The 23,875-nt window shown below is 46.6% G+C and overlaps 1 protein-coding gene and 1 non-coding gene across 2 annotated transcripts in view; one reads left to right on the top strand and one right to left on the bottom strand.

Annotated features, from left to right (window-relative positions):
* LOC110192329 (XK related X-linked) overlaps positions 1–23,875 on the bottom strand; it is a 53,664-nt gene that overhangs the window by 27,782 nt on the left and 2,007 nt on the right. Inside the window, exon 2 of the transcript XR_013483664.1 lies at positions 358–439. This is a non-coding gene — a transcript (XK related X-linked). The remainder of the gene's footprint in view (positions 1–357; positions 440–23,875) is intronic.
* Positions 12,949–18,954, top strand: TMEM35A (transmembrane protein 35A). The gene is made up of 2 exons (XM_020963429.2): positions 12,949–13,216; positions 17,120–18,954. Exons 1-2 carry the CDS (start codon positions 13,097–13,099, stop codon positions 17,492–17,494), a joined length of 495 nt encoding a protein of 164 aa, XP_020819088.1. The 5' UTR covers positions 12,949–13,096; the 3' UTR covers positions 17,495–18,954.

Here is a 23,875-nt window from a genome sequence, read left to right as displayed (position 1 = left end):
CATAGCCAAGGTGGAAAGTTGTTTTGATTAACTATATATGTTTGTAATGGGTTTTGTTCTTCTCAAGATCCCACTGAGGGGACAGGTGGAAGGATGAGAAGATGGATTTTGGCCGATTAAAACAAATAATTTTTTAAAAGAAGAAATATAAGAATTCACTTTCCTCCCTCCTTTGCAGATGTAGAATATTCTGGTTGTAGAACACTGAATATACTGTTGGACTCGGCTGACCTGTTGCTTAGTTTTGCTAAACAGCTTTTTTTACTCTTTGTCAGAAAGGCTGGCTCTCTGGGAAGGGAAATATACTGGGGAATGAAGGCGATAGATATAAAACTGAAAGATCATCAATAAAAATACCTTTAAAATAACAGAGATTCCTGGTTTCCTTTTTCTCTTTCTTTCCATGTATATGGAAATGCTCACATGTGATGTTTGTCAGCTGTAAAATAACAAAAACATTTAAATAATTTTTAAATTAATGCAAAAAAGAAAGGGAATAAGCGTTTATATAGCACCTACTATGTGTCAGGCACTCTGCTAAGCACACTACAAATACTGTCTCATTTGATCCTCACACCTGTGGGAGACAGTTGTCGTAATCCCCACTTGACAATTGAGGGAACTGAGGCAAACAGAGGTTAAGTGACTTGACTATGGTCACATAGCTAGTAAGGGTGGATCTGAATGCAAGTCTTCCTGACTCCATGCCATCGACTTGCCTCAAAGAATAAGAGTAGAAGGGTCAGCCATAGAAAGGAGAAGGGACTCATCTCTCCTAGGATAGGACTGTCATTGTCTTCCATGATTTCTTCCCATCCTCCTGTCCCCACTGTGTAAGCATTTCCTTTTTTCTAAATTAAATTTTATTCTATTTTCAGATCTCCATCCTCTCCCTCCTACTTTCCTCCTCCTCTCCCCTTCCAAAACCTAACAAAGTAAGAAAAACAAAACCCCTGCTACAAACAGTTTTAATCAAACAAAGCAAATCCCTTCATTGGCCACGTCCAGTTAAAAAAACCAGTCCATCACTTTTCTAGCAGAAGCTGGGTATTTACTTCTAAGGCGCTCTAGACTCTTGCTGTCCTGTTGTAAGCTCCCAGCTGAAAAATGCTATTGTCCATTGCCCTCTGGGCATCCCTGACCCGTTGGCTTACACTGTGTCCCAATACCTCCTTAGGTCACAAAGATATCACTTTATCACTTTGGAAATCCAATGCACACAATGGATGTGTGTGTGTGTGTGGGGGGGTGTAACCAAGAGCTTTCTATGGCTCCCTCTGAAGTAAAAATTGGGGACTGCATGGAGAGTTTGTTAATTCGACATATGGCTGTACATGCTGTCCAGGGTAATGCGAAAAGGAGCAACTATGCAACCCAAATCCTGTAACTGCTGTTTTTAAATAAATATAAATAGATCATACTCAGCACTTGACTACGGGACTCACATCATCCAGGCATTTTCATGCTCCTCTCTAATTATTAGCCCAATCCATTTAGGAAGAGTCATAGCTTAATGAAGGATTCCTGTGCACCATTCATTCTTTCTTGGGCTCTGAAATTTGGGGCTTGAGAAGCCCCTTGTCATCTTGTACCTCAATATTTCCTGTTTGTGGCATCAGTGGCAGAACATGAAGGAGTCTACAAGATTTCTTTCTGATACTGAGAACAGACTGTAATTGTGCTCCAAGGCCCAGGATGCCTAATTACACTTGAGGACAAACTTCTCGGCTGTGGTGACCCAGGAAACAAACAATGTGGGCAGTTTACAAGCGAACTGGCTTTAACCCTTATGAACATGTGTCTGTTGGGAGGAAAATAACTAACTGTATTAAAAATATTCATAGCAGCAACATTTCTTTCTTTTTTTATTTCCGCATTAGTCATCTTTTGAAAGAAGAATCACAACAAAAGGGGAAAACCATGAGAAAGAAAAAACAAAAAAAAAAAGAGAGAGAAAATAGCGTGCTTTGCTCTGCATTTAGACGCCATGGTTCTTTCTCTGGATGTGGATAGCATTTTCCATCATGAGGCTTTTGAAGCTGTCTTAGATCACTGCCATTGCTGAGAAGAGCTAAGTCAATCAAAGTTGACCATTACACAATGTTGCTGTTAAGCAGCAACATTTCTAACAGCAAGAAGTAAGAAACAGGGGGCAGCCAGGTGGTGCAGTGGATAGACCCTGAAGTCAGGAGGACCTGAGTTGAAATGCAGCCTCAAACACTTACTAGCTGAATGACCCTGGGCAAGTCATTTAATCCTGGTCACCTAAAAAAAAAGTGAGAAACGAACAAAATGAATAACCAAAGGGTATTATGTGGCCATAATGGATTGTCATGTGGCACAAGAGATGTCATCATTGTGAATCCTCTCACCATCAAAGCAGATTGCAACCTATCTACCTATCTATGTCTGCTAATTCTGAGAAGCTCTTAATCCTGAGAAGTCCTATCTGAAATCATAAGTTCTTAACCTGGGGTCCTATGGGTCTATGGATAGATTTCAGAAGGTCTGCGAACTTAGATGGGGAAAAATACAACTTTACTTTTGCTAGCCTCTAACTGAAATTTAACATTTTCAATTATGAATTTAAAGAAGATATTCTAAGAAAGGGTCTATCGGTTTCACCAGACTTCCAAAGATGTCTATGGCCAAAAACAAGGTTAGTAATCCCCACCTTAAGTCCTCCCCAGGGGGTACTGGAACTTTGGGAATTGTGAATATAGAAAAATTCAAGATGGGAAGAATTGCATGAAATGAGGCAGTGAAGAAAGCAGATCCTAAAGAACAGGAATGACACTGATGGTGCCCATGTGGGTGGCAGGGAGCCACAGGGGACAGGTTTCTGCATTAGGAATCAAGCAGCCTGGCTTCCAGGCCAATAGAATATATGCTCTGTGCTAATAGGGATGGCCTTCATAGCATTTGTAGCTGCAGTGCCCGGCACAGAAAAGAAAGGGTTAAGAAACGAATGATTGATTGATTGATTAAATCCCACCTCCAGCACTTCCCGGCTCTGTGATTCTAGGCAATGCCTTCATTTCTCTGGGCCTCAGTTTCCACCTCTAGAAAATGGAGATAATGATGCCACTAGTGGCTACCCTGCAGAGTTGTTGGGAAGATCAGATGAGATAATGTATGAGCCCTAGTTTCTATGTTGGGAATTCCGATCCAAAGTGTAAGTTATCGGCAAAAACAAGTTTCAGTGGCAAAGATTTATTGCCTGAAGGCCAAGCATCCAACTTGATCTCACAGATACAGGAAGAGGCTGGCTGTGAACAGTCTCAGAGAGGGATTGTCAGCAAGTCCAGAAGCTAGAGTACTCAACCATGAAGCCTTCTGTCTATATTGGCTCAGCAGGCAGGCTGTCAGTCAACCAAGCAGCAAGCATTTTTCTTAACTGCTTACTATGAGCCAAGCCCTGTGCTAAGTGCTAGGGATGCAAAGAAAGGCAAAAGCAGTCCCTTCAAGGAGCTCCCATTCCAGTGGAGGAGCCCACACGCAAGCAACAATGTATACACTAAATAACCACAGGGTACCTTGGAGGTAATAGCAGGGGAAAGGCATTGGGAGCAGGGAGGACTGGGAAAAGATTCTTGCAGAAGGTAGGACTTTAGCTGGGACTCATAGGAAGCCCAGGAAGAGGCAAAGGTGAGGAGGGAGAGCACCCGAGGCCCCCATTGGGGGCCAGTCAGCAAAAAGGCAAAGAGTATCTTATGGGAGATGGAGAGTCATATTCAAGGAATGGCAAGGCCAGTGTTGTGCAATCATAAAGTCAGTGGAAGAGAATTAGGTGTAGGAAGACTGGAAAAAAAAAAAGGAAGGGACCAGGTTTGAAGGGCTTTTCTATTTCATCCTGGAGGTAACAGGGAGCTACTGGAGATTACTGAGTTGAGGGTGATGGGGTCAGACCTCTCAGGCTTTAGGAAGATCACCTGGTTGCTGAGTGGAGGATGTGCTCAAGTGTATAGCAGCTTGAGGTGGGCAGCCTACCCCGAAGGCTCTTGCCATAGTCTAGGTGTAGGGTGACGAGGACCTACCTCAGGGTGATGGCCCTGTGAGCAGAGAGAAGGCGATGAATATGAGCGATGTTGTGAAGGCTGAAATGATCTTGAAAATGACCTTGACAAATAGCCTGGATCTGTTGGGAGGGTGGAGAGTTAGGAGTTGAGGCTGTGAGACCAGCGACTGGGAGAATGGTGATGCTGTAATTGTAACAGAGAATTCGTTCTGTTTTGGATACGTTGAGCCTGAGATGTCTACTGTAACGGAGGAGAGTGACTAGGGCTAGCTATGGAAATCTGAGAATGAGGAACAAAGAGATAATCCTTGAACCCACAGGAGCTGATCAGCTCACCAACCAAGAAAAGAAAGTCCAGAAGAGAGCCCTGGGGGATAGCCATGGCTAGTGGACAATGTGACCTGGGTGATGAACTAACAAAGGAGACTGAGAAGGAATGGTCTGATAGGTAGGAGGAGAACCAGGAGACCACCCAGAGAGGAGAAACTATCCAGGGGGAGAGGGCATCAGAGGCTGCAGAGAAGCCAAGGATGGGGGGGTTTCTGCACTATTAGGTAGGATGTGTTGGAATAGCTGGCTTCTCAGGTCTTTATACTGCTTTCTAAGTTACATAATGGTATTTGAATGAAGGAAAAAGCATCTATTAAGAGCTTACCATGTGACAAGCAATGGGGATAGAGGTAGAAAAGTGAGATAACACCTGCCCTCCAGGCACTCACATTCTTTGAAATGTTTTTTTTTTATTCTGAACTTACCCAAAAAAGGCCATATCCACACACCCAATCCAAAAAAAGATTCTATATGGAGCTATGTACATTCATACAGCTTCTTCTTTTTTTTTTAAAGGCAATTGGGGTTAAGTGACTTGCCCAGGGTCATACAGCTAGTGTCAAGTGTTTGGTCTGAGGTCTGATTTGAACTCCGGTCCTACTGCACCACCTAGCTGCACCTGCAGCTTGAAGAAAGATCAGTGCACCTTTTTTCCAAATACACTTTACCTGAGTGACATGCTTTGTCTCACCTTTTAAAAGGTGATATCTTTTGGTTTCAATCACTTTCATTTCTCAATAAATCTATCCATTGCGCCACCTAGCTGCCCCCTGCTTCTTTTTTTTTAAGTATATAACAAATTCTACGTGCGACTTCCTGCTTGACTGGGCTTCTTTCTTTTCTCTTTGACGCATTTTAGTTACTTATTAAGTTTAATGTTATGTTTTTTCAATGAACAAAAATCTATTTTTTCTCCCTCCTACCTCTACCCCCATTGGCAAAAAAGAAAACCAAAATCTTTGTAACAAATACGCACAAATGAGCAAAATCAATTTCTGCATTAGCCAAGTCTGAAAACGTCCATCCCCTGTCTCGCAGGAGATGAGTACCAGACTGCCTGGGAGAAGCGGTTAGTCATGGCATGGATCAGAATTCTTCCAAGTCTTTCAATCAGCCTTTCAAAGTTGTTTGTCTTTTCTACATTTTTTTTTCTCATTGCATAAATTGTTCAAGGAATTCCTGTTCTAAAGGGGAAGCCACCCATAAAGGTGTTAGCTGCAAGTAATAATAATAGCTAACATTTGTAACGGCCTTAAAGGTTTGCAAATATCTCTGCTATCTCAGTTGATTCTCACAACAGCCCTCTGGATTTTTTTTAACAGACGAGGAAACTGAGGTACAGAGGCTAAGTAATTGCCTGGGGTCACACAGCTAAGTGTCTCAGGCAGGATTTGAACTCAGGTCTTCCCGACTCCAAGGTAAGCACGTCCCTGTGCCACCTAGATGTTGGGGCAAATCTAAGTAAAAAGAACAGTGATAGTTAGCATTTCGATAGGGTCTTTAAAGCTAGTGCTGCAGATGTTATATCACTTTATGCGCACAACACCCCCGGAGGTAGGTGCTGTTCCCATTCTCATTTTACAGATGAGGTAACAGAAGCTGAGAGAGCTCGAGTCCCCAACCAGGGTTACACAGTTAGTATGTGCCTGGGGCCGAATTTGAACGCCCACCTTCCCAACTCCAAGACTAGTATTCTATCTGCTACATTGCTCAAGTGGTTTACTCAAGTCAGATGGAAAGATGATGCCACTTCTCTTGATAATCATATGCCTTTGAGGTGCTGAGCCATCTGATAGCACTAAGGACTTAGGTGGGCATTTTTGGAGTCTTCAGAAGCAGCAGCCACTGAAGAGGCACAGGCCAGGTCACATCTGCACAGGCAGTGCCTCCAGGGATGACAGCTGCAGAGGCTGAATGGGAAGCAGGATTGGGGCTCTGGGAGTACTGCCCCTCCCAGGGTTCTAGAGCTTAGCTAGCTGGTGGTAGCAATTGGTCAACAGTTGGTACTGATGGTGGCCAAGGAAACACACTCTTTCTCCACAGTGATTGCTGCAGTCAGTGAAGGCTGTGGAGCTTGGGCTGGAAACAGGGCCCACCAGTGGTCTTAGGGGCGCAAGAAGCAACCACACTGTTGTCTGCTACAAAGATTAAAAACATGTCCTTTTTTACGTACACACTTGGACTGGATCAAAACACATTTGCTAGATGCTAGATAGGTGTTCATTAGAAGTACTGAGGTTAGATGGTGTTTACATCGATGATGGCATTAGAGGCACATCTGAAAGTATCATGAAAGTAATAGGTGCCTTTGCTTTTGACCATAGCTTGTGGTAAGCAAATGATGTGGATACAAACAGTGCCCTAAGGGTTAAAAAGAATATTAAGAGTTGCTTTTCCAGTACTTTATGAAGTCCCATAGCTTATTCCATAACTTGAAGGCATCCTAAAGTCCTTTCCCCCTTATCTTGAACCCGTATCAAAATAATTGCTTGTGAGTCCCTCATCCTGCGTTCCCCATGTCCTTTAATTTTTATCCTGTGTCCTCATGCCCTGTCCTTAAATCCTAAAACCATAAAGAATTCCCTTTGTCTCTTTCATCCTATGTCATAAAATTCTTTCTTGTCTTGTCTTTAATCTTTACCCCCCAAGACTACATCATCATTCTGAAACCTCTATATAAGCATAACTCCCCCAAATATTGTGGTCTCAATTAGCTTTCTGGCTAAGGAGGTCCGTGACACTTTCTCACATAATAAAGCTCCCAATGACATCAGAGAAGGTCTAAGTGAATTCTTTCATACCTGAACCTCTCTCCCAAAATCTGACTTCAACAAGAGGGCAGTGGCACTCACTCCTTTGAGGTACTGAGCTTAAGCACCTTCAGGGATCATACTTTGTTTCTGCTGGTTTTGTTCAAACAAGATATATGCATTAAAATCATTTTGTTAAACTAGCCTCTCTTTGGAGACTGAAAAGTTAGCCAAGATCAGCAGGGAGCAGGGAAGAAGATCCCAGAGCAGGAGCACTGCTCCCAGGCCTGCCCTGCATCCATCCAAGGTCCAGCTCCTTAGCCTTGGGGCTCAGGTAGCCTTGAAGAGTTTGGAGAAGGTCAGCCCCACATGCTTCTACCTGTGAAGAAGACTGAACTTAGGAATTCTAATCAGCATAATGGCCAACTGTGATGCCAGAGGACAATTTTCTGAGAGAAGGGAAATTCAGAGAACAGCATGAGACATGAATATGTCCCACATACATATTTTTTTTTCTTTTCGACATGACCAATGTGGAAATTCATTTTGTTTTGTTTTTCTTTCATTCTCAATTAAGGAAGGGGAAAGAGAAATGGCAGATTTTTGCTGACTGAAAAATAATAAAATTTATTTTTAAAAAAGAGTCTGAGTACAAATAGAAGTATATTTTTTTCACTTTATTTTTCTTGCTTTTTTGCACCATGGCTAATATGGAAATGTTTTGCATGACTTCACATGTATAATGGGTATCATGTTGTTAACCTTCTCAAATAGCTAGGGGAGGGACAAGAGGGAGGGAGAGAATGTGGAGCTCTCAGCGTTAGGAGTGATCTCTCAGGATCTTTCCTGGATCTTCTTTTTTTTTTTAAGTAGAAGAATTAGTAGTCATTTAACTTAAAGGACTCAATAACAAAAAACAAACCAAACCAGATCTTACGGCCAAGTTAAGATTTTGCCTATGCCAACAATCCGATCTCTATTATATGCAAATATGACAGGACAACTCATTTAGGTTTAAGGTTTTTATTGTTTTTCCAATAGTAGGGATGGATGTGGATCTCATTTTTGTCCAATGTCCGTCAAACCAAAAGCAAGCACATATGGGATAGGCAGGATAGCAAGATTCCTTCCTTCCTTCCCACTTCCAGCTCCCTGAGAGCAAGACTGGGGGCTTTCGGTTTTGTTTTTGGCCTTTCTCTGTATCCCTAGTGCTTAGCACAGTGCCTGACACGCAACAAATACGTGTTTCCTTCCTTCTCTTCCCTCCTCCTCCCTTCTTTTCCATCTTTCCTTCCTTTCCTGTTCCTGGCCTTCTCTCCCCTCCCTCCCAATTCTTTCCCTTCCTTCCCTCTCCATCCATTCTTTTCCTCTCTTTCCTTCCTTCTCCATCCATTCTTTTCCTCTCTTCCCTTCCCTTCCCTCTCCACCTCATTTCTTCCCTCCTCTCCCCTTCCCTTTCTCTCCTTCCTCCCCTTCCCATCCCACCCCTTCCTAGCCCTCCCACCCGGGCAGGCCCGCCACCTGCCGCAGCAGCCTCGCGCTCCGCCTCCACCTGCCCCACCCCACCCCGCCCCGCCCCATCCAGCTGTCAGCCCTCGCTGGCCCACGTGGCTCTCGGGACTTGCCGCAGCCGCGCCCGCCGCAGAAGCCACAGTGGCAGCCACCACCACCGCACGCCGGAGGGAAAGGCCCCCAGGCGGCAGGGAGGCGGGGGGGGGGGAGAGGGCGGTTCCCAGGGGAGCCGGGCAGGCTGGCGGACATCCTGGCGGCCTATTCCCAGCCTGCCCGTCGGCCCAGCACCTGGCCACTGGCCAGCCCTGGAGTGGCCTGGGATCTCTGCCCTCGGCACAGGGCCCGGGGCACGCGGGAACCTGGCACTTCCGGGCAGAACTGGCTCCCAAACTCGCATCCCGGGCCTTGCCGGGAGGCCCGCTGTGGGTGGGGCCCGGAGCCGCCAATCAGAGCAGGAGGCAGAGGCTTGAGGGGGCGGGGCGGATTCGCGCTCTCCTCCACAGCCAGCCGGCTTTGGAGCGTCCCTTCTCCTGCGCGCCCAGGCCCTCCCGCTGCTATGCCAGCGTCTGTCCCGTGCGGATCCAGGCCCGCCCAACCCAGCCCTTCCAGATCCCTGGACCTAGACCCACCTAGCCCCGAACTCTTTAAATTGGAAGGGACCTCAGAGATCGCCATGGAAAGCCAGTACCTCATTTTACCCGAGAGGAAAAAAAGTACGGGGTGAGGACCCTTGCCCAGGGCCACACAGGATCCAAACCTTGCCCCTTTCCCACTACATCAAGCTGCTTGTCTCTAAAAATGTGCTCTCAGTGAGCTGCGTGTTCCATTGGAAGTGATGTGATCACTTCTCTCTGTGGAAGTCACATTCCATTGCTGTCCAAGGGATCCGTGAATAAATGAATTAAAAAAAACCAAACAAACTAGTATTAAGGCCTTACTAAGTACCAAACACTGGCTAAGCAGTAGGTAGAAAACTCCTGTGCTCGAGGAGCTTCCATTCTAATAAAGGTAACACATATGGGGGAGGAGTGGCCAGGGAACGTAGTTTGGGCCTGGGGGGGCGGAGATGGTGAGTTGATGGTACAGAACAAGAAGAAGATGGGCCTCAGTTGTGGCAGGTAGATAGCAACATAGCCTGGGTGCCCGGCTGGCTGGCATATGGAGGCAAAGCTGCTCTGGTGCCTGAGGCCAGCTAGGAAAGGGAGTGGGCTAAGTGGGCTAGTTTGGACTCACCCAGGCACCCCTCATCTATAGCTGTGGGGTCCAAATACCATTTGCAGGAATGCAATGGGATGAAAAGTAACAGAGGTTCCTGTCCAGGGAACCTGCTAGTTGGGACGCTGATAGATGGCACTTCAGGGTTGGTTGGAAGGATCTGGATAAGCATTTACTGAGCACTCACTGAGATGGCTCCGTGGCACAGTAGATCAGGACTAGAGTCAGGGAGACCTGAGTTCAAATCTTGCTCAGACATTACTAGATGTGTGACCCAGGGTAGGTCACTTAACCCTGTTTGCCTCAGTTTCTTCATCTGTAAAATGAACTGGAGAAGGAAATGGCAAACTGTTCCAATATCTTTGCAAAGAAAATCCCAAATGGGATCATGAAAAGTCAGACATAACTGAAACAACTGAACCACTGGGCAGCTAGATGGCTAAGTGGATAGGGCACTGGGCCTGGAGTCAGAAAGACCCGAGTTCAAATCCAGCCTTAGATACTTATTATCTGTGTGGCCCTGGGTAAATTGCTTAATCTCAGTTTGCCTTAATCCACTGCAGAAGGAAACAGCAAACCACTTGAGTATCTTTGCCAAGAAAACCTCACGGACAGTATTGGCGTGCTCAGGAGTCACAAAGAATTGGAAGTGACTGAATAACAACAGCAAGTACCTACTAAGTGCCAGGCACTGTGCTAAAAGCTTTATAAATATCATCTCATTTGATAAGCAGTAGAGGAAAGGGCCCATAGAGGAGTCTCTGGTCAGAGCTTGTAGACCACTGGTACCTTAGGAAAGGGATCTCTTGTCTATGGGAAGCAGGGCACAGACACAAGCTGAGCATGGCTCCCACTCACTCATGTGGCTTCCTTTGGAAGAACTCTGACTTACAACTCGGGCCACTGGCTGTTAAGGCATCTCCCTAGCCTGAGGAGGAGCGAGGCTTCGGCCCAGCTCTGACAGTTCTGTTCTTTCTTTCTACGTGGTCACAGAGAAGAACTCTCCAGCTCTTCCCTGCTCAATAGTGAGCCTGCCTCCCTTCTTTGTAGCCACTGAACAATTTAATAAATGCACCTACTTGGATACTTCAAGCATTCTTGATTTCAGCCATGTAAAAAGTTTGCTTCCAATGACACAAATACAAATTCCTCCATCACTTAGTATATAGTTTAGTGAATTACTATAAGATAAAACAAATCATCACTGGGTAGCTAACCCTGCTCAAAAGAAACTCATTCATGATAGATAGATAGATAGATAGATAGATAGATAGATAGATAGATAGATAGATAGATAGATATAGATATTGTCAAGTCATTTCAGTTGTGTCTGACACTTCATGACCCCACTTGGGGTTTTCTTGGCAAAGATGGAATGGTCTGGCATTTCCTTCTCCAGCTCATTTTACAGATGAGGAAACTGAAGCAAACAGGGTTAAATGACTTGCCCAGGATCATTCAGCTAGCAAGTATCTGAGGCTGGATTGGAAGTCAGAAAGATGAGTCTTCCTGACTTCAGGCCCAGCACTCTATCCACTGTGCCACCTGTAAGAACATTTTACCAAATGTTCACTATGTGCTAACTTTAAACAGGTAGGATGTAACGTCTAACTTTCAGACCCATTTGCATTTTACCTTTCATTCATTTCAGAAAATCTTTTTTCGAGCACCTAATATGGGTAAAGTATTATGCTAGGCACTAGCATAGTGATAAGATGTAGACAAAGGACATAAGTGTAAGAATCAGCTCCTGCCCTCAAGCAACTTAGGGTTTAGGAGGATTGTGAAGACAAAAAAGCAAAAAGCCACAAGACAAGGCAGTATATTTGTTGTATCAGTAACTGAAACAGCTCCAACAAAAGATAGGGGGGAAGGAAATCCCTTCAGCTAGGGTGCTCATACTAGTTTGGAAAGATGGTATTTGAGTTGAGCCTGGAAAGAGGCAGGATTTCAATAAGCAGAGGTATTATAGGATGTAGGCACATTGTGATCAAATGGCGTGGAAGCTAGAAGGCATAAGGCACAAGGAGGGGCAGACGTGGGTAAACTTGTCTAGCTACAGCAGAGGATTCTCAGGAGTGAAGGGAAATAAGGTTAGTAAGGCAAATGACACCAGATTATGGAGAGCCTGGAATTGGAGGCTAAAGGGTTTAGACTTTATCCTGCAGATAATGAGAAGGCCCAGAAGGATTTTGAACTGGAAAATAACAAGGAATAAAGCTTTGTCTGGCAGAAGTCGTCAGTGATCTCTTTAGCCCTGAGTGTCACCATTAAGCTAAGCAATATTTGTCAGGCCTAATGTAAAAGAAATAAAGGGCAGATAAAGGAGAAATGAAGGAAAAGACAAAGAATTGAAGTGAGACAGACACAGGAGAGGAAGCTGAGGATGGGGACAAGCTAGGCAGCAATTTGTCTGAAAAAGGCCGGGGGGGGGGGGGGCCGTTAGGCTCAATATGAGTCAGCAGGTTGCCTTGGAAGCCCCCAAAAGCCAGTTGGATCATGGGAGTCTGGTGGCCAGTCTACCTGGCCCTCATCCAGACTCCAGCAGCCCGGATCATGAAGACACTAGATGATGACAGCTCGAAGGGACTGGGAAGGTTAAGTCTGGAGTAAAGAAGGTGTGTGTTTGGGGGTGGGGTGGGGAGGGGAGGAAGGGGGCAGGTGAAAGCTGTCTCCAAATAATGGAAAATCCGTGATGCTCCTGTGAGAAAGGCCCAAACTAAGGGCAGTTCCTGGCAGGCCCCGGGAGGTAGAAGAATTGTCTACCTATGCAAACTGTCTGAAAAGGATCTTGGCTGTGTCATGAGGTAGTGAACTTAAAAGTCCTCTGAGCTCGGAGGTCAGGAGGGTGGCAGATCTCTGAAGTGCTGTCCATCTCTGATTCCTATGCTCCAACCATCCTAAGTGCATCCTTTGAAAATGGCAGGGAAGGGGATCTCAGCAATGGCCTCGGGTGCACTCAGCAGTCCTCCCCCATCCCCCTTCCCCTTGCCCACCCAGACTCAGGGCTGGCGTTGTGTCCAGGCTCCCACGGTGGGTGGGGCATTAGGACCCAGCACTGGAGGTAGTGGAATCTCCAGCTCCCGTGTTTCTCCCTGGCTCCCTCCTCTCTTTGTCATCCTCCCTAGCAGCCTAGCAGACTGCTGCCACTGCTCCTGCTGTCTGGGCAGCTTTCCTCCTGCCTCCACCCCTTCGGTGGTTACTGCCTGGCTCGGGCCAGCCAGGGAGCCCACAGAGAAAGGAGCCAGGAGGATCTGCCCCTCCTGTCCCAATGGCCTCCCCCAGGACGGTCACCATCGTGGCCCTCTCTGTGGCCCTGGGGCTCTTCTTTGTCTTCATGGGGACCATCAAGTTGACCCCCAGGCTCAGCAAGGATGCCTACAGCGAGATGGTAAATGCAGGCGTTGGGGGCTAATGAGGGGCGCTGGGGGTACCGTGTTCCTCTGCTGTTATCCCCATCCCTTAAATGTCACCTTCTTCCCTTCTCCCCAACAACTTTGCAGCAGGAATAGCCATGCAAGGGAAATTGCATCTGGGAGCTCCTCCGGAGGGCTTGAATGCTGCAGGGGGGAGGGGCCACCAAACCCTGGTCCTGGCCCGATGCTCTGACCTGTGAAGTAGCTGGCTCCGCTAGGGAGTCCCGGCTGGGGCCCACGAGCCTGGGGAACCAGTGAGGAAAGCTGGTCCTTGAGGGATGGAGCCGAGAGTTCCTCTAGGAGGAAGGAGGCCAGCCGTCCGGAGCTCTGCTACTTCAGGGTTAGGATGGGGCCGGTCCCCGGTCCCCGGAGCACCGGAGCAAGTGGAGTCAATGGCCTTTGGTGGCCGGCCGGAGAAAGGCCCCAGCCGCTGGCTCTGGGGCTGCCTTGGCCTGTCCGAGCCCACTTAGCTGCTTGGGATGCTGGCGGCTAATCTGCAAAGCCTGCTTCTCTCCTCTTTGCTCTGACAGCCAGGCATTGCCTTTCTTCTCGGGGCTGCGCAGGGCCAGGTCTTTCTCGGGGTTTGCCTGCTCTGTACATCTGGGATGAGCAGAGGGGCCAGACTGGCCGGTGTCTGTCACCCCTCAGCCCCCACCTTGGCCGTTGGCTTGCTCTTCCTGGAAAGGAGTGAGGAGGACCTGCGTGGATTCCTCAGTGCACCAGGAAACGCCGGTGGAAGTTTCTAGTATTTTCTGGTTCTTTCCCACAGCACCTGCCAATTAGCCCCTTGCTCGTCCCACTCGGGCTGACTGTACCCTGCATCTGACAGCCCTGGCTTGACTGTTACAACCAGAGCCCCACCTCCTGGGGGGGGCGGGGGGAAATGCTGCTTAGTCTAAGAGCTGGAGAAAGGGAGAAAAAAAGTGGAAGCAGGGACTGAACTGGAGATTTTTTTCACCTGGGGCAAAAATAATGGGGGGGAGGACATAAAAGATGGCCAAGTATGGTTACAGGGCATCCCCCCCTCCACTGTCCCCTGGCTCACAGCCCCCATTCCCTTCCCCTCTCCTGGAGCCTGGCTTCCCCAGCCAATGGGGAAGGGACAGCAGTCTCCAGACTGCCAGAAGTAGGAAGTGTACCCCACCCCCAATATTGGTGCCTCAGCAAAGCCCTGGTTGCTGCCCTGCCCTAGTTACAGCTCTGGGTAGGGGGGTTTCACTACTGACACTAGGGCTGAGAATTTCTCCACATACACAGGGGGAAAACAGCTTTTTGGGAGACTAGTGCACATCCTTTGGGGCTACCTGAAAAGCCCCTGGGAATGAATGCCACTAAGGGATTTGGGGGCATTTGATAACAGTTTTGCATTTTTGTAATAAAACTAAATCAAACCTGAGCCCATCCTGTTCCAGGGTTTGGCCTGAGGTTTGCCTCTCTTGGGGGGGTGGGGGTGGAGGGGGGGGCAGGGATCAGGCTCATGGCTATCTCTAGTGGTGTCTGGGGTTGGAGACCATGTCTAGCAGGCAAAGAACTGCGTAAATCACAGGGAATCTCCTCTCTCCCAACTCAATCTTTATACAAGTGAAATGACCATTAGCAAGAAGCCAAGGAGCTCATTTATATGAGTGATTGCTACAATCCTATGGTTGAAGATTTACAAAGCACCTGCCTCCTCACAACCTCTGAAGTAGGGAATACAGGTATTACCATCCCCATTTTGGAGACGAAACTGAGGCCCACAGAGATCCCCAGACTTGACCATAGTCAAATTATATAACTAGTAAGTGCCAGTCAGCAATGGGCATCATGATTTCATCAGACTGACCCATGCCCTTGGATCTGAGCAGTGGCACCTGGCCTTGCTACCATCTTCAGGGCATTTCTTTTTTAAATTGAAATTGCCTGGTTGGTGAGTGCCTTCCGCATTCACACTGGTCTCTTCAGACACATCCCAATTTCCCTCCTCAATGGAACTGCTTCTTTTATGTCTTTAGAATTCCTTCTTGAGCATCTCCCAGCCCTCCAGGGCTGACTGCCAGGGGATCCCACCCATCTTTCCTCCAAACCCTTTGAAGCTGGCCTTCCCCAAATCTAGGGTGTTGCATGTCAGACTGTGTCTGGATTTTCTTCCTTTCCTGATCCCTAAAGAGAGCCCTTGGCTATATACCCAGCACGGTGGCAGCGTACTAGTTGTATGCCTAGGCCAACCTCGGGGCCTCAGTCTCCTCCCTCCTGCCTACCTCACAAGGCTGCTGTACGGATCAACTTAGAGAGGGGATGTGAAAGTGCTTTGCAAACTGTCAAGCACCAAACACCTGGAAGGTGTTGTTGGAAAAGTGGCCAGAAAGCCCCTTTTGCTGGCTTTCATAGGCAGGGCCCTCAGGGCACTCCAAAGAGCCTCTCCCTGAGACATCCAGACCAGCAGAGCTGGAAGGGGGTTCAGAGGGCCACCTAAGGCAACAAGCCTTTCATTAGACGACCTAACTGGAGACCAGGACAGTCTGAAGGAGTGAAAAATGGAAATGATCCACTACTGGAAAAGCCCTGCAAGTTTATTATTTTCAAATACCAACTAACTAGAAATAGGCTAACCAAAGTGTTGCCTAGTAGAGGTTTTTAGGCATTTACTTAAAAGAATACAGGCATGCTTTGCAGCTGGCATTTTTTTGTGACATAAACTAAATTTATAAAGGATTGAATGAGATAAGATATAGCATGCTTTGTAACCCTTAAAGCACTATATGAATGCTAGCTATTAACAACAACAACAATGATGTGTTTGTAGATGCTTGGAAAGCTTATTGTCTGGAGTTTAAACATTTCCCAGACAATCTCATTTACACCATTTGTTTAGCAAACACTTTCTGTCTTTAAGGATACTACAAAGGTATATTTCAACAAAGTCCTCATCTGAATTATTACAAGTTCCAAGTCAGGGAATTCCTAACAATAATGATAATAATAATAATAATAATTACATACTACAATTCCTTTATTGTTTTCTTTCATTTTAATTTTCAGGAGAATCAGTGTTGTGAGGAATTTCAATGGAGTTTGAATTTGGCAGTTGGCAGGGTAACACATTTTGCAGACTAAGTAGGACTTTTAGGGGTCACAGGAAGATAGATTTCAAGATGGAAGGGACCTCAGAAGCCACCAGATCCAACCCCCTTGTTTTGCAGTTGAGGAAACTGAGGCCCAGAAAGGTGAAATTACTTGCCTAAAAGTCACACAGGTTGTAAGTGGCAGAGTCAGGATTTTAACTCAGAACTTCGGACTAACTTGCTGCCTCCCTGAAAATTGTTTACAGGGATCAGTTTAATGAATAGTAATCAGGTATCCTGTACCATAGTACCAGACTCTCTGCTTTGCCCACTCCTGTGTCAAAAAGGATTTCAGTACACACACACACACCCACACCCACGCGCAAATGCATGCCCTCCTATACATACCTATACATACCAGACCTGTGATTTCATCAGTATAAGAGGCTCCTGCAATGAAAATTCCCTCTATTGATTTGGAAGTTGGTTTGCACCTTATATTCTAAGGGACCTGTCTAGGGCACTGCCTTCTTCACCATGGTCACACAGTTTGTGTGTGTCAAAAGCAGGACTCTGACACCAGGTATTCCTGACTCCAAGGCTAATCTTCTATCCACTCTGCTACACTCTCTTCTAGCCAGTCTATTAGCAAAGTAATTTTAGTTACAGAGTTCTTATTTGGAGGGCACGGTGGGGAGATGGGAAATATGTCCTAGGCTTGTATGGAAGGGGATCAATGGGGAAGAAGGCATTTATTTCTATGGCAGTTTTTTCCATTCCCATGTCATGGGCCAGGTTTGATACAATGGCTGCCTTCTGATATTCCCATTCCAGAAACGTGCCTACAAGAGTTATGTCCGGGCCCTGCCACTGCTGAAGAAAATGGGTGTGACTTCCATTGCTCTTCGAAAAAGCATCGGGACCCTCGAAGTGATCTGTGGGATCATCATGACCGTGGTCCCCGGCCGGCCCAAAGATGTTGCCAATTTCTTCTTGCTCTTACTGGTCTTGGTTGTCCTCTTCTTCCACCAACTGGTTGGTGACCCCCTCAAGCGCTATGCCCATGCCCTGGTCTTTGGGATCTTGCTCACCTGCCGCCTGCTGATTGCCCGCCAGCCTGAGGAACAGTTTACTGAGAGGAAGGCCTTCTCCCAGGGTGGTGAGGGGCAGGCCGCTCCCCACAAGAAGGTCAAGGTCAAAGTGTCATAAGGAAGCAGCCTTACATGGTGGACCTTCCAGGCAGCTTCCTCTGAGTAGCCCAGGAAGATCTCAGTGCATTCTGTTCCTTTTTATTTCTTAACTGATTGCTTTTCTGGGAAAGGGGGACCTAATATGCCACATAACGGTCCTGATGTTTGTGTTCCCCTATGCCCTAAAATTAGCTCCTGACCCAGCCATAGACCTACCTTTTATCACTCCTACATCTGGCTGCATGTACATGCGTGTAAGATCACTTCTCAGGTGTTTGTGTGTGTACAGATGTGAGTGCAGGAGGAGGCGGCTTTGGTCTCAGAGAATCCTCACTTTATGTACATTCTAGGTGGAGACAGATGGAGATGGCTGACCGTGTACAGCTTGGAGGCCCATGCAGCAATTGCTCAATTTGGCTGACTCTGGGTTCTTTCTTCTGCCACCTGTTCCCTAGCTCCCTGGCTGACTTCTGTAGCTGGAAATCCCCTGATATTACAATTGGACCTCAGAGGGTTTGATCCTTCCCTTTGGGTGCTAATACCACTTTTTCCCAGCAGGTGTTTCTAACTAATCTTGCCCCATACATCATTCCGTAAATCTGGGGTGTCAGATGATGCAGAATTAACCAACCTCCTCCCTCATCCATTGTGTAAACTGGAAAGCCCAGATGCTGAGTTAATTTAGATCAAGAGGTACCTGCAATCAACGGAAAGTTGAATCCTGTTGTAATGGAGAAATTAGAGTTTCCTAAATTTAGAGCTGGGAGGAATGTTAGTGATCCCTTATGGGCCAGATGAGGAAAGCACGAGGAGAATCAAATGACTTGCCCAAGGTTCCGCAGCTAGTAGGTTCTTTGGATACAAGTTCCATTCCTGTCGCTGTACCCCTCTGCCCCAGCTCGAGCCCCCCAGGCCTGAATGGCCACAGAGTCGCCAACCTGAGCAGCCAACTTTTCTGCAGACACCGGGGTCTGCCTCTGCTAATCTCAAGCCTGCTCAGCCACCAATCAGGATTCCGCTTCTGCTCTGCCTGGCCCTTCTTGCTGAGGGAGCAGGACGGGGGCCTGTTCAGTGTCTACGCACCTCCCCGACTCATCCCCAAAGCGCCCAAGCGAAGCTATAACTTCTCGCCGAACAGAAGCTCCCTCCTTACTGACTTTGCACTGAGGTTGAACTGGGTCCAGGTTTGCTACTAGGAGCAGTGCCCTGACCCATCCCTACATCTGTATCTCTCTTCATTAGAGGGGGACTGTGTGAAAAGATGAGACTCAAGCTGAGCAGGCTGTGGAATGGCTGCCTTGGATAGAAACTGCTGGTTTGCTGGCTGTCGGTCAACCAGTTCTGGGGGTTGTTGTGCCAGGGAAGGGGAAGAATGGGATTGTCATTTTGGAAAAAAAGTGTCACCATTCTTGGTAAATGGCTTCCTCCCCTCTCCCTTTTTTGTCTCATTCTTTCCAAATAAACTTTTAGAAATTTGAAGGATACTGTCTGGGCTAATATTCAATATCTGGAAGAAATGGCCTTCTCAAAGGCTTCCAGGTCCTTCATGACACTCCTCTAAGGAGGAAGGAGCATCATTTCATACCATGATGAGGTTATATCATTTCCCCTCTGTTAGGTCCTCTTGCCAACTGAAAATTTCAGCCTGCCACCTTGGGGAAGAATGTCCAACCATGACAAAACTATTCAGACATTCCAGAGATAATGTGTCAAAGCAGCTGAGGAGGCAGAAGAACAACATTTGGGGGAGGAGGGGGTCCAGTCAATCAGAAGGCAAAAAAAAAAAAGGCCCTGCTCTTAAGGAACTCCCACTCTAGCATGAGGGATGATATATATGTAACTAGATATGTATATGGGAAAGACTGTGAGCCAGGAGGGCCGCTTTTCCCCCTCAGGGTTCCATGGGTATCCTGAGGGGCTCTGGGTTACCTCTTCTCTACGTCCACCCTGGATGAGCTCATGGGTCACTAAGTGAGACAATATAGACTCGGGGTTCTTAACTTGGGGTTCATGAGGGTCTGTATATAGACTTAAGGAAACAAGCAACATGCATTTTCTAAGTGCTTCCTATGTGCCTGGTACTGTGCTAAGCACCAGAGATCCAAATATGAGCAAAAGGAAAGCTGGTCCCTTGCCCTGACGTAGTTTACATTCTAGTGGGGGAAGATAATGCCTAAAAGCAGGTGGGGGAGGGAGGGAGGCACCCATGTGGGGCCCTGGTGGCCAAGTCTGGAGCTAGAAGCACAGCTGAAAAAGAATATAGCATGTCCAGCCTGGGCCTCTCCCCAAAATGTAGGCCTCTGGAAGGAACTCACTTTGGAGAATGAGTGCCACCATGGTGGAAGGAATGTTCCAGGGCAAGAAGGTCCCAGGTGTTGAGGGAAGTTCCAGGGTAAGAAAGGAAGTGAATTACTATGACAAAGTCCAGAGAGTTAGAAGCACAGGTAGGAGGGAAAAATGATTGGAGGAGCTAATGATCTAGCTACCTGATGGACCCAAGAAGCCTGCTCATGGAAAGACTAAATCCAACTCTTTCCTCCCAGATTCCCGATAAAATTAAAGGTTAAATTGGAGCCCAAGGTTCAAACTGCACTTGATCAGAGTCAGAAATCCCTGCTGAAGAAGCCAATGCCCATCCTGGTGCACCACCTCCTCCAGGGCTGCTTCCACAACTCTCACTCACATTAGCAGGCTGGGTCCCCTACTTCTCTGTTCCTCACAAGGCCCCACTGGTGTGTTTCCCATTTATTATCAGCCAGTAGCCATAATTAGCTTTTAGGAAAAGGATTTACTGAGCTGAGACAGCAAGAGCAGCTGGTACAAAGAACAGTTCCCTAAAAGTCTGGGGCCCACTCTCCCATCAATGTACACAGGACCCATGGGAGAGTTGTGGACAGGTTTAGAAATCCAGTGGTGGTGAGGTGCACACTGAGAGAACACATGTGGCCATGGGGTAATTGGAGTTCCTCAGATTTCCCCCTCTATGAAGTTCCCTTTAGTTGTAGCTCTTAGCCCCCGGAGGTTCTCTTGTGGAGTTCTCGGGCCAGTTTTCCTCAGTGTGTCTGCTTTGCTCTTCGCACATCCTGCAGTTCCTGATATGGCCGTTGCCATCAGCCAAAGCTGCTCTGGAACACTGCTCTAGTAGACACTGTTGCTGAGGCCACTTGGTCACTTCTAGGCTCCTCCCCCTCCTCCTCATACAGGTATGAGGGTCAGCCTCCTTAAGGCACTCCTGAAGCTTGACTGGTTTAAAGGCTCTAGTATACAGAAGCCCTGAGTTCTGTCTAATTCTTTCAGCTAGTCACAAAATGTTTCCTGTGTGGCATCATCTGAAATGCTCCACACTTCTCAGACTGATCAAAGACCCTCGATTCCAAGCTGTGAGAGACCTACCCGCAAAGGAGGAAACTGACTCCACAGAGGAGAAGTGACTTATTCAAGGTCACAGAGGTAAAGCGAAGCACCGCCAGCATTCAAAACCAGGACACTTTTCCTCTGTCTCCCAACAGCTAGTCTGGATCCCAGCTCACTTTTTGGTCCCTATACATCACCTTCCTATCCCCTCCACCCATGTCACAAAGCTGGATTTACTGAGAGCCAGTTACTTGCAAGGTGCTATAGAACTGATGTTCCCAGGTCTTAGCCCTGCTTAGTGGGAGGGCTGAACCCCCTCCCCAGCGAAGAGGCAGACCCAGCCTCCAGTCCCTTTGATTTGGTTCAGTGATTATTCACACAGGTAGGTGCTGTGATGGGCTCTGGGAATAAAAAGGCAAATGCCAAATAGCCCTTGACCTAAAGGGGCTTATACTGGAATGGAGGCAAACAATATATACAAAATATAGAAAATAAATACAGCACAATCAGAGGGCAGAGGATGCAGTAAGAGCGGGGGTGGGGGGGAATCAAGAAAAGCTTCACATAAATGTGATATATGTGGCCACGTAGATTGTCTAAATATAAAGACATGGGGGCCTCAGAGGCATCGTATGTGAGCTCTGTCACATCTCTTAGGAGAGAAGGAGTCCCAAGAGCCATGCCTGCACAGCTACACACCGGATGCTACCTAGAGGTTGGGGGGCAGTCCCCTGGAGCATCTCTGCTGGGCGCTCTTTCCTTCAGTTTCTGAGAGGATTGGCCTAGAATCATATCCATCTTCCTCTTTCAAATATTGGAAATGTAGGGGATAATAGATTCATAATAAAATGGCTCATATTCACCAGCAGAGTTTCTCCCACCAAACAATGGCTCCACAACAGACCATCACAAACAGTGAATATGAGTAAACTAGCTTATCCAAGCAAAACAGCAAACAGAAATCAGAGAAATTCTACAGATGAGAATATATGCTTAAGACTGAATGAGTCCTTCAGCTGGGAATAAGATAAGATCTCAGCTCAAATCAAGAGAAACCATCAAGTCCCAGAAAAGGGCCACGCTCAGCAGGCTCTGGAATTTCAAGCAAGTGGAAGGACATGATGAGGCCAGCTTCCCCTGTATGTGTACCACTCTAAAGTTGGATTGTCTCTCCACCATACTCTGCGTAGAATATCCCTAGAGGGGGCAGCTAGGTGACAAAATGGATAAAGCACCTGCCCAGGAAGTCAGGAAGACCTGAATTCAAATCTGGCCTCAGACCAAACACTTGACACTTACTAGCTGTGTGACCCTGGGCAAGTCACTTAACTCCAATTGCCTAAAAAAAAGAATATCCCTAGAGTCAGCTCACTAAGTCCCTCAAACAGGTGTGAAGCATGGCAGTATGCTTGGAGCTTTAGCCAAAGCCAGATTACATAAAGATGACATTTTTAAAATTCAATTTTATTTTATTTTCATTTCCAGATTCTCTCTCTTCACTGATCGGGAAGTTAAGAAATACAAAACCCATTACAAATATGTAGTCAGATAAAACAAATGTCCAAGTTACCATATTTTAAAAAGAAAAAATGCACTTCAATCTGCACTTGGAGTCCATTAATACTCTACGTGGCAGTGGATAACATGTTTCATCACGAGTCCTTTGGAATTGGGGAGAGTCATTGTGTTGATCAGAGTAACTAAGTCTCTCACCATTGATTATCTTTAGAATATTGCTGTCCCTGTGTAGTGGTTCTGCCCACTTCCCAACAAAGGTGACATCTGAACTGAATTAAGCATAGATTGGAGGGGGCACAGTGAGAAAGGAGCACATTCCAGGCCAGGGAGACAATCAGTGAAAAGGCTGGGAGAGATGAGGAACAGAGAAAAGGTAGGTTGTAAAGTGTGAGAAGGGGATTAATGGCTAAGAAGCCTGGAAAAGCAGGAAGGGGCCAGGGCCTCGAAGGCTTTCAAAGCCAAATAGAGGAACTTAGATTTGCTCCAGAAAGTAAGAGACCCACTGGAGTTTATTGAGGAGGACCGTGATTTGGTCAGGCCTACATTTAAGGAAAATCATTTTGGCTCCCATGTAGAGAGGATGGATTAGAAACAGAAGAAATGTCAGGCAGGGAGACCTACTAGAGAGTGGTGGCCATAGGTGGAGGATAAAAATGATGCTAACTAGCATTTATATCTCACTTTAAGGTGTGCAAAATGCTTCACGCATTAACTCCTTTGATTTTCACAAAGATTCTGGGAGTTAGGTGCTAATATTCTTCTCTTTTACAGATAGGGAAACAGGTATAAAGAGGTTAAGTGACTTGCCTAGGGCCACAAAACTGAGGTAGGCCTGAGGTAGGATCTGAACTCAGGCATTCCTGACTCCAAGCTCAACAATCTATCCATTACTGTGTCACCTATATGGTACAAACATTGTTACAGAAGACTTTGAATTTCAGTCAATCAAAAAGGGTTTTTTAAAATTTTTTTTTCCTGAGACAGTTGGAGTTAAGTGACTTGCCTAGGGTCACACAGCTAGTAAAGAGTCAAGTATCTGGTGTGAGACTGGATTTGAACTCAGGTCTTCCTGAATCCAGGGCTGGTGCTCTATCCACTGCGCCACCTAGCTGCCCCTATCAAAAAGTTTTTAAGTGACTACTCTCCAAATGAGCACTGTGCTTTGCACAATTACAAAGACTGAATCAATTTCTACCTGCAATATTTTTAAAATTTTATTTTTATTTTCTGTTCCAAATTCTCCCCCCCGCCATTTTCCTCTATCCATTGGGAAGGCAAGGATTATGATACACATTTGAAGTAATAAAAAACATATTTTTGCATTAGTCATATTCCAAAAGGAAAAAAAAAACAAGAAAGAGAAAAAAAAAACCATACCTCAATCTGCACTAAGTCCATCAGTTCTCTATGTGGAGGTGGATAGCATTTTTTTTTATCAAGAGTCCTTTAGAACTGTGGTGGATCATTGTATTGATCAGAATTACCAAGTCTTTCACTGCTGATTTTTGTTGCTGTTCAGTTGTTTTTC

Source organism: Phascolarctos cinereus, unplaced genomic scaffold, assembly GCF_003287225.1.
Source record: "Phascolarctos cinereus isolate Bilbo 61053 unplaced genomic scaffold, phaCin_HiC Scaffold_8;HRSCAF=390, whole genome shotgun sequence".
Taxonomy (NCBI): Eukaryota; Metazoa; Chordata; class Mammalia; order Diprotodontia; family Phascolarctidae; genus Phascolarctos; species Phascolarctos cinereus.
The sequence above is the reverse complement of the archived record's forward strand: the minus strand, read 5'-3'. Positions and strand labels throughout refer to the sequence as shown.